This window comes from Aspergillus heteromorphus (genome assembly GCF_003184545.1).
Source record: "Aspergillus heteromorphus CBS 117.55 chromosome Unknown BO70scaffold_8, whole genome shotgun sequence".
Taxonomy (NCBI): Eukaryota; Fungi; Ascomycota; class Eurotiomycetes; order Eurotiales; family Aspergillaceae; genus Aspergillus; species Aspergillus heteromorphus.
This window is the reverse complement of record NW_020290413.1, coordinates 218,790-229,471: the sequence shown is the minus strand read 5'-3', so window position 1 is coordinate 229,471 and position 10,682 is coordinate 218,790. Positions and strand designations below refer to the sequence as shown.

Here is a 10,682-nt window from a genome sequence, read left to right as displayed (position 1 = left end):
CTCTCATTTTCCCCGCGACTCTCCTCGCCCTTCGAATTAATCTTCTTTCTTTCTTTATTATTTCTTCTGTCTTTTTTTTTTCTTTTTCCCTTTTTGCCCTTTTTAGACTTGTCTCGATCCTCATCTGGTCTCTTTTCCTTTCCTTCCTTCCTTTTTACCTCTTAATCTTAATTCCCTTCCCTCTTTCTCTCTCCTTCACTACTTCGCGACCACTACTCCATCAGTCTTCGGCTCCTCCTTGATCGAGAGCGTTCTGAACCATTCGTCTTGTGGTTTGGTCGTATCGAAACAATAGGTGCCTGTCCTTCCTTCATAGACTTGACTTGCAGCCAGTCGTCACCTCATCCATTCGTCCATCATCACCACTATCATCATATCATATCATACCACACCCGCTTATAATCCCACACCAACCGATCGCTTCTCACAGCTATCCCCCGTGGCATTTACCCTCTGTCTCTCCCCCCTCACCCCATCCCCAGTCATTCTCTCACTCGAGTGCAAGCGACATCATTCTGCACACACTCATTCAACCCAGCTCTGCGCTGTGGACGGATATACACCACCACCACCACCACCACCTCCTATACTACTAATAATACCCCGGGAGCGAGTAGAGCAGCCTCTACTACTCTTGCAACCACCACGTCCCACTACTGTGAGTGCTTGCGACTCTTGGGAACAATCCGTGCCAGCTTCATCGGCGTCGGACGAGCAAGACACTGACCATCTCTCTCTCCCTGAATCACTAGTCACAATGGACGCCACCTACACAATGGCCCAAACCGGCCAACCATCGTTTGCATACTATGCGGATTCGCAACAAAGACAACATTTCACCAGTCACCCCTCGGAGATGCAGTCATACTACGGCCAGATGCAGGCGTTCCAACCGCAACCACAGCACTGCATGCCCGAGCAGCAGGCCCTCTACGGGCAGCCGCTCATGAACATGCACCAGATGGCCACCACCAATGCCTTCCGCGGTGCCATGAACATGACTCCCATTGCCTCTCCCCAACCGTCACATCTCAAGCCCACCATCGTGGTGCAGCAGGGCTCGCCCGCCCTGATGCCGCTGGACACGCGGTTTGTTGGTAACGACTACTACTCCTTCCCCTCCACCCCACCGCTCTCCACCGCCGGAAGCTCCATCAGCAGCCCGCCGTCGACCAGCGGCAGCCTTCACACTCCGCTCCATGACAGCTTCTTCGCATTTGAAAAGGTGGAGGGGGTCAAGGAGGGATGCGAGGGTGACGTGCATGCAGAGATCCTGGCCAACGCCGACTGGACTCGGTCCGATTCGCCGCCTCTGACACCAGGTAAGTTCCCAAGAATTTTGTTTTGTGTCAATGCGACATGGCCGAAGTCGCAGGTCTCCGCCGGTGCGGATCTTCTAGGGTTGCTTCAGCGGGCTAACTGGAACGGGTTCTAGTGTTCATCCACCCGCCCTCTCTCACCGCCAGCCAGACCTCGGAGCTCCTGTCTGCCCATAGCTCCTGCTCATCCCTTTCTCCGTCGCCATCCCCTGTCTCGTCCACCCTGATCGCCCCGTCCCACGCCGCTCTTCCCCTGGAGCAGTCCAGCTCCGACTTCTGCGACCCGCGCCAGCTCACTGTGGAGTCTTCCATCCACGCCGCCCCTGCCGACCTCCCGCCATTGCCCACTCTGTCGTGCGATGACGAGGAGCCTAAGGTCGTTTTGGGCAGTGAGGCCGTGACCCTGCCAGTTCATGACAGCACCTCCCCTGCCTTCAGCTGCTCCAGCGAGGACCCCCTCAGCAGCCTGCCCACCTTCGACAGCTTCTCCGACCTCGACTCGGAGGACGAGTTTGTCAACCGCCTGGTCGACTTCCACCCCAGCGGCAACGCCTTTTATCCGGGTGAGAAGCGGCAGCGCGTCTCCACCTACTCGTTCGACGAGGAGGAGTTCTTCAGCGAGCAGAGCTTTGACGATTCGGACGACCAGGATCTGTCGCAGTCCGGTCTTCCCTTCCTGGGAGGGCCCGATTTCACGGGTCTTCAGGGCAACCTCAATGAAGCCGCGGAGGAGATGAGAAGCAAGAAGCGGAGCAACGCCCGCAAGTCGCTCAACCGGGCTGGTTCCGAGAGCGACTTCGAGGAGCTCGACACCAAGGCACACATCTCGGTCAACCGGGCCAGCATCAGCGAGAGCAGCTCGGCCACCCAGGTCCCTGCCCAGCACCGTCACAACTCGGATGCGTCCAGCTGCTCCGAGACTCCCTCGGCACCGGTCTCCGTCAACCGCCGCGGTCGTAAGCAGTCCCTGACGGACGACCCGTCGAAGACCTTCGTGTGCACGCTCTGCTCGCGTCGCTTCCGTCGCCAGGAGCACCTCAAGCGTCACTACCGGTCTCTGCACACTCAGGACAAACCCTTCGAGTGCAACGAGTGCGGCAAGAAGTTCTCACGCAGTGACAACCTCGCCCAGCATGCCCGGACGCACGCCGGCGGATCTGTCGTGATGGGTGTCCTCGACACCAGCACAGGGTCCCCGCCCACGCCGTACGACGACCGCGACCCCAACGCGCTGGGCGCGGTTCTGTACGAGGCTGCCAACGCGGCCGCGACCAAGTCCACGACCAGCGAGTCCTCGGAGGAGAGTGCCTCGGACGCGCCCGCCGTCGACCGACGGGCGCCGAAGAAGCGCAAGCGTGAGGGCGACGCCTAGAAAGGCGATCCCCCTTTCCTTGCAGCACTCATGATGATATGTGACCAGGAGCTCCCATATATCACTTAATAACATCATATACATAACCATCGAACTCCACTGGCTGGTCTGACTTGGTCTTGCGGTTTGGCGTCCGGGCTTTGTTTCTGGCGGTGACAAAGAAAGGGAAATCCAGGTGTACGGGTTATTGACAGGTCCTTGAAGCCTCATTCAAAGCATATAGCCACGGAGCAAAAGGAAAGAAAACAAATACAAAAAAAAAAAAACAAAAAAAGAACACATGGGCAAAGTGGCAGCATCATCATATTTCAGGACCTATACATATTGGCGAAGCATTAGACCGGCGGCAAACGGAACTTGGGCGCACTTTGGAGTCCACGGTTGGACCAAAACTAATAGAGAGAGCGTGCGTATGACTTCATTTTCGAGGCATTGGTGACTTACTTGGGTTGATATTTTCTTGCGAATCCCCCCCCCCCCCCCCTTTCTTCTTACTTTCTCATCATCATCATCATCATCTCTCTCCGCTATCAATCTTTATTATTGCGGTGGACTCTCTCTCCGACTCAACTCATCCTCGACGGACGATGATAAGAATGATCTCGTCCTCGATCTTCATGTATCCCACCTCCCTCTTCCCTTTTTTCCTTATCTTAATTTCTTTTTCTTTTTCCCTCTCTCTCTTCATCTTTTTCTTTCTTTCTATATACTTCTCGTTCAAAGTTGCATTCACTGTGCCTATCCTATTCGATGTAATATTTTTGCTCTATCCCCCGCCTTCCCCCCCAACAACCATCTATCTACTGCTGAATCCGCAGTCAGAAATCGCATTTATCCGCAGTGGCTGGGCCACTATTTGTACCATTTAATACCAATCGTTGCCTCATACCCCTGTGCGCATAACCAACCTCTTTTCCTTTTTTTTTATTATCTCTGTGTCTTTTTATTATTGTGTGTGTCGCATTTAGTTGTGTGCATAATATTATCATCATCATTATTTATCATTACCTATTATTAGATCGCTGGTATGGCTTGTTCTGTAATGTTCGTAGCTAGTGTGGTTACTTAGTGTATCTATCCATCGATCAATCAATCAATGAATCAATCAATCAATCAGACCATGAGTGAGCTTTTGGGGCATGTAATGTAGTGGTAATTGGGCGATGGAGGGAGGGAGTAAGCGCTAGTACTAGGTGGTTATCCATTCATTCTTGTTTTAAGATTCTTGTATCTAGTTAGTACATACTTAGGAGGATAAGTGAGGGTGGTGGTTGGAAGTGATAGAGAGAGAGAGAGAGAGAGAGAGAGAGAGAGAGAGAGAGTCATTGGGGTTTGGGGTTGTGGGCCGCAGACTCGACGTCACCAAGCCAAACCCCACGTGCCAATCCACCCCCTCCCACACTAACTTACTTCAACAACAAACAATATCCTCACTTCCTCGCGGCCCCCTCTATTACACTCACTCTCACTCTCACTCTCACTCTCACTTTCATACCGACACTCACCGCAGCGCAGGAGAAGCAGCGCCCAGGTGCAGGGAGCAACCATCATCACACCACCTACCTCCCACTCGAAATCAATTCAACACACTCACTCACTCACTCACTCACCATCACCATGTCCTCCCACCCACAACCACCAACACAAACACATCCCCTCCCAACCTCCCCCACCCCCCTAAACGTCATCGCCCTGATCTCCGGCGGGAAAGACTCCCTGTACACCATCCTCCACTGCCTCCGCAACGGTCACAATGTGATTGCGCTCGCTAATCTGCACCCCGCTCCTACCACCACCACCACCACCACCGCTGCCACCGCTGCCACCACCAAGGACCGGCCTGAAAATGGCGCCCAACACAACAACGACAGCAGCAACAACAACACGGACACCCTGGAAGAAGACATCGACAGCTTCATGTACCAAACCATCGGACACGGGATCATCCCGCTCTACGCGGAGGCACTGGGCCTGCCGCTTTACCGGCAGGCGATTCGCGGGGGGGCGGTCGATACGGCGAGGGTTTATGGGGATGGAGATGGAGATGGGCGAAAAGCGCAAGTAGAAGGGGCGGGGAGTGAAGGGGGTGAAGACGACGAGGACGAAACCGAGTCCCTAATCCCACTGCTTGAGCGGATCAAGCGCGCGCATCCTACTGCGAACGCCGTCTGCGCGGGCGCCATCCTCTCCACGTATCAGCGCACCCGTATTGAGAGTGTTGCTGGGCGGTTGGGATTGACGCCGTTGGCTTGGTTGTGGCAGTATCCTACTCTTCCTAGGGATGGGGACGCGGAGGCGGGGTTGTTGGAGGATATGGCTGGCGCGGGATGCGAGGCGCGGATTATCAAGGTTGCGTCGGGGGGGCTGGATGAGGGGTTCTTGTGGGGGGATGTCTCGGGGAGGGATGGAAGGTGTCGGGGGAGGATTGTCAAGGGGATGAGGCGGTTTGTGGAGGCCGGGGATTTGAAGGGCGCGGTGTTGGGTGAGGGGGGCGAGTATGAGAGTTTGGCCCTGGATGGGCCGGGTTTTCTGTGGAAGAGGAGGATTGAGGTTCCTGGGAGGGAGGTGAGGGGGGCTGATGGCGGAGTGGCGTTTGTGAGGTTGGATGGGGCCAGGTGTGTGGATAAGGAGGGGGATGATGGGGTGAGGGTTGAGGATGTGAGGAGGCCCGCGTTGTTGGATGAGGGGTTTGAGAAGGCGTTGGAGGGGGTGGTGGTGCGGAGGGACGGAGAGCTGGGGACGGTCGAAGATACGGGGGAGGGGTTGAAACCGTGGGGAGAGCTGCAGGCGCAGCATACTACGAATGGGGGGACGTGGGTGATCGCTAATATCACCGCGCCGGAGGCTGGGCCTGGCGCTGCGGAGCAGATGGAGGCGATTGCCGAGGAGATCAAGTCGATTCTGGCGTCTACGGGACAGCATGGTGGCCGGACGACGGGGGATATCGTCTTCACAACGGTGCTGCTTCGCTCAATGGCGGATTTCCTGCTGATGAATGGCATCTATGTGTCGCTGTTCAAGAAGCCGAACCCGCCGGCGAGAGCGACGGTGGCCTGCGGTGAGAGTCTCCCGGAGGGCGTGAAGGTCATGGTGTCGGCGGTGGTGGACTTAGGTCCGAGAGACCAACGGCAGGGTCTTCATGTCCAGTCGCGCTCCTACTGGGCGCCGGCCAATATCGGGCCCTATTCGCAGGCCATGTCGGTTCCTCTACCGGGTGGGGAGCAGATTGTGTACATCGCTGGCCAGATCCCGCTGGAGCCGGCGTCCATGGAGGTCATCGGCCATTCGACGGAGGCTTTGACGCGGCCGTGGGTCGAGAACTATGCCCTACGGGCTGTGCTGTCGCTTCAGCATCTCTGGAGGATTGGTATCGCCATGCAGGTGGACTGGTGGCTGGGGACGGTGGCTTTCCTGACGGGAGACGAGCACATTGAGATGCAAGCCCGGATCGCGTGGGAGCTCTGGGTGAGGATGCATGCTCGTCAGACGCAGGAAGAGGAGGATGAGGAAGACACAGGCCTGGATGCGTGGGATATCAAGTATGGAGGTCGCGCACACGAACAAGTAACGAGCGCCCCAACGCCCCAGCTACCCAAGTTCGAGGTGGTGCAGTCGGACGACGCCCTGGTCCCGGCGTTCTTTGCGGTCCAGATCGAAGAGCTGCCTCGGGGCAGCGACATCGAATGGCAGGGTCTGGGCTACCGCTGCGGTGGCCTGACGATGGCGGCAGATGAGACGGAATACGGCCGCCAGACCAGGGTTACGACCGAGCAGAACCTCCGCTATGTCGGCATGGAAATAGACGCGGGACGGGCTGGGTCCGGATTGGAATCGTGTCTGCAGCTAGCCCTGCAGTCGCTTCCCGAGCAATCGGAGAGTTCTCACGCCGTCATCTATACCAGCCAGCCACTGTCCGGGGCGTCATCATTGCCGGCCCAAATCGTGCCCTGCAAGTCGGTCTGGGGGCCTGGGGGGCGGAAATTGGCCGCGGGGGTTATTGTACAGACACACGCTGGTGCCGCGTAGATGCACCTGTTGATAGGATGTATGATTATGTTCAAGGGTTCACTGACGCATCGCCCCTCCAGGTACGGAGGACAGAGTTATCGTGATTGAGTTGAGCACAGATCAGAGATAAGCGAGATATTCTGGTCATTGGCCTGGCTCCAGGCGCCTGTAGTAAGCCCAGACCAGGGCCAGGGACTGTGCGGGTGGAGAGACCCGGTGGAACGATGGAGGGAGAAACGGGGTAAAAATAGGCAGTAGAGAAAGAAAGGAAGAGAAGAGAAGATCTCCTGATGCGGCGCTGACGTTGTTGCGAAGTTGCAGGGCGGCATGGCATGGCATGTGATAAGCGAAGACAAAAAGCCGCCTTCCGCCGCGATTCCATCAGATCGATAACATCCTGACTTCCTCTTCTTCCTCTTCCTCTTCATCACGTCTTCCCCCCCTCCTCCCACCACCACCACCACTACCACTCCCTTCCTGGGTCAATTCTCCCCGTATGCTCTCCCCTTCTCCTCCCCCTCTCCCATTCACTGTCCTTGCTAATCCATCTCCCTCTCCACCGCAGTGCCTCCCCCCCCCCCCCCCCACCGACCCATCGCAGTCGATATGACGTACTCGCTATAAGAACCAACCGCACCCACCATCCCGTCACCAACATCCATGAGGCCATGGCCGTTTCGCTGAGCCAGGAGGAGGAAGGATCCCTCCCTAGCAAGGGCCTCACGTCCGAAGCAGAGGCGCCCGATTGCCCCCGACAATTCTCCCGATCTCCCCATCCGTATCGCCGGAAGGGCTCGCATTCTTCCTCGCTGCCCGGGCTCCACTGGCCACGGACCTCCAGCGACAGTGGCACCGAGGCTGACGATGAGAGCACCGGCGTGCTGAAGGGTCTGCCCGCGCCCCCGCTCCGACCGCGAAAGGGACTGCGTGCCGCCCATCCCCGTCAGCTCGTCGCCGAAACCGACCAGTGGTTCCCCGTGCTGCGCCCGTGGCCGTCAATAACACGTTCCACTTCCCGGAGCTCGCGACGGAGCTCGGGCGAGGAGGCGGAGGCCAAGGCGTCCGGGTTGCGCGAGCAAGCCAGGCGAAAACGACGCATTGAGGTTCTGCAAAGGCTGCTGGAGACCGCGTTGCTCCTCTCCGTCGGCGCTGTCGTTCTGGTGCAGAAGGATGCGAGGTCCGTTGCCTGGGCTTGGAGAAAAGGTATGTGTGGGATACAGATGTATCTGTGGTGGTTGGTAGCCTGTCTCGATTTCTTATGGCTAACTTCTTGTTAGAGCTCCTCGCCCACTCGCTGCTGGTCACAGGGCTCTACGCCGCATATCCGTTACATCGCGATGGACGTCTACGGCTCTCGGGACTGTCCTCCTTCGTCATTCCTACGAGTTTCGAGCCTGCGCCGCTTCTTTATCCGATCTTGATACCCCTTTACGTTTCTTTATCCTTAGCGCAGCATAGTCCTACCCTAATACTCCCTAATATCCTCCTCAGCCTCTCCTCCCTCCCGACCCCCGTCATCCCCCTGGGGGAATGGGCCCACGGCTGCAGCATCGTCCACTGGATGATCACGGTGCTCCCGATCGTCGTCGCGGAGCACCTGTCGGCGGGGATCGCGCCCGCCAAATCGCTCTCCCTCCTCGGACTCAGTTCGGAATCTCTGACTCTTGTTTTCCCTTTGCATCAAGCGTTGATACCCACTTTAGATTTTTTGTTGACTACCAGCGTCCTTCCTGCAGAACGGCAGCTTTTGACAAGCGCGCTGATCAATCTATTCTTGTTCGCAACCTCCCCGCAGGCGGAAATCCTCAAGGCGTTGCTGTGGCTTGGGGGCCTGTGTATCTTCATCTCCTGCCGGGATGTGCTGCGTTGGGAGGTGACTCTGGCCAGGATCCCCGGCTGGAAGTTTCGCCGATCGCCTGGGGGTTCGCCTCGCAGCATTTTCAATGTGCTCGATCACAAGCTCTGTCAGAAACTGAGCCGGACGGGCTCCTCCGAGGACAACCTTTCCGACAGTGACTCGCCCGAGGGCCAGTTCCTGCTGGTCTCGCGGAAAACCATGTACGAGTCGCGCGAGAAGTTCAAGGCCGGCGATGCCACCCTGAGTGCCGAGACCGCCACGGTCGAGGTCCAACGGCAACCCCAAGTCAAGCACCGGCGACGACACACGATCTCGAGCGTGAACGAAGTGGAACGCACGGGAAAGATCCGGACGACTCCCAGTGGCCGGAGAAAGCGATTGATGGCCCCCGGCATGGCGTCGTTCCTGTCCATGACGGTGCCGCAAGCCCAAGTTCGCAAGTGGCTGTACGCCGGGTATGTCTACGCGACTGTGCTGCTCATCATCGTCGGGCCCGTTCGGAAATACATTGGCGAGCGAGCTCTCCAGGGCGCCGACCCGTTCGGGTGGGCGTTGGGCTATCTACTGGGCAATGTGTCGTGGTTCCGATTCTGGGTGCTCATGTGGAACCTGGACCACTGGATTCCCCTCCCCGCTCGCCTGGACCCGGATCTGTCCTGCAGCTTTGGGTGGGTTGAGCATCTCCGCCAGGATACGTTTGGGGAGGCCAACTCGCGCCTCCTGCTGGTGGCCTACTGCGTGGTGGTGCTGGTGACGGGGCTGGCTGTTGTGTTACAGCTGAGCGCCGTCGCGGAAGTCGATACGAGGCGCAAGGTCTTCCACGGCATGATGGTGCTGATGTTCCTCCCGACCGTCTACGTCGACCCCCCGTTCTGTGCGCTCGCCCTCGGCCTGGTGCTGTCCATCTTCCTGCTGCTCGACCTCTTCCGGGCGTCCCAGCTGCCGCCGATTTCGCGACCCCTGACCTACTTCCTGGCCCCCTACGTGGACGGCCGGGACCACCGGGGCCCCGTCATCGTCTCGCACATCTTCCTCCTGATCGGATGCTCGATCCCTCTCTGGCTCTCGCTGGCGGACGTGCCCCGGACGGGGGATGCGCCGTGGGCGGGCTGGAGCGCGCCGACCCGGGACGTCAGCATGGTGAGCGGGATCATCTGCGTGGGGATGGGCGATGCGGCGGCGTCGCTGGTCGGGCGGCGGTTCGGGCGGCGCAAGTGGTTCTGGGGCGGCGGCAAGTCGCTGGAGGGCAGCGTGGCCTTCGCGGTGGCCGTGACCTGCGGGCTGCTCTTCGCGCGAGGCTGGCTCGTCCTGGGAGAATGGCCCATGAGCGGCACTGGCCCTGGCCCTGGCACCGAGCCCACCTTCCCCTGGCTGCGGGTGATGCTCAAGGCGCTCCTGGCGGCCGGGGGCACCAGCGCGACCGAGGCGATCCTGACGGGATGTAACGACAACGTCGTCGTGCCGGTGGTGCTGTGGCTACTGGTGCGAGGTCTCGGACTGTGAGCCGGGCGAAATGCCAATATCGCTTGCACACACAACACAACTGTCAGGGTATGTGGTGACGAAGATAGAGCGATGATGATGATGGTGGTGGTGGTGGTGGCTCGTTGTTTGAATACCAAACCGATTTTTAAGGCCGCGCCCACGGGTCGTAGAGCGGGATGATGAGTCCCGGTTCCATGTCTGATTATTTTTATCATTTTTATTATTTTTTTTTTTTGCTTTTATCATTATGTCATTATTCTTCTTTCTTTTTTTCTTCTTCTTCGCTCTTCCCCACCATTCTTGTGATTATATAATGTGCAGAACAGACATTAGACGGGTGTCCGGAGGGCCTTTTGAGGGTTGAGGGTGGAGTGTGGGGGATGGAGAATGGATGACGTGGAGGGCTTTTGCTGCTCTGAACGTTCGGCGGCCGAGTCCTTGGGTGAGTTGGGGGGGAAGGGGGAAGGGGGGGATCCCCCTCTGTAAATACTATCGATCTACTCTACCAGATACAAGATACAAGACACATATACATACATACATACATCCATCCATACATCCTGCTAGGTAGGTAGGGATAGAGATCGTACTTTGGGTGGGTGCGTGCGTCTGCTCCGAATGACCGCCCTGCACGATCAGG

General features: G+C 57.8%; 3 protein-coding genes across 3 annotated transcripts; all 3 read left to right on the top strand.

Moving 5' to 3' along the window:
- Positions 1-757: 757 nt before the first annotated feature.
- sebA (putative C2H2 transcription factor (Seb1)) lies at positions 758-2,691 on the top strand (the record flags this gene model as incomplete). Its single annotated transcript, XM_025541748.1, has 2 exons — positions 758-1,322; positions 1,436-2,691. 2 exons carry the CDS (start codon positions 758-760, stop codon positions 2,689-2,691), a joined length of 1,821 nt encoding a protein of 606 aa, XP_025400528.1.
- A 581-nt stretch (positions 2,692-3,272) lies between these two features.
- On the top strand, positions 3,273-3,705 carry BO70DRAFT_360793 (uncharacterized protein). The gene has a single exon (XM_025542875.1). It carries the CDS (start codon positions 3,309-3,311, stop codon positions 3,558-3,560), a length of 252 nt encoding a protein of 83 aa, XP_025400527.1. The 5' UTR covers positions 3,273-3,308; the 3' UTR covers positions 3,561-3,705.
- A 299-nt stretch (positions 3,706-4,004) lies between these two features.
- BO70DRAFT_386303 (putative phosphatidate cytidylyltransferase) lies at positions 4,005-10,558 on the top strand. Its single transcript, XM_025545813.1, has 3 exons — positions 4,005-6,684; positions 7,365-7,902; positions 7,977-10,558. The coding sequence occupies exons 1-3, from the start codon at positions 4,309-4,311 to the stop codon at positions 10,058-10,060; spliced, it is 4,998 nt and encodes a 1,665-aa protein (XP_025400526.1). The 5' UTR covers positions 4,005-4,308; the 3' UTR covers positions 10,061-10,558.
- Positions 10,559-10,682: the final 124 nt, after the last annotated feature.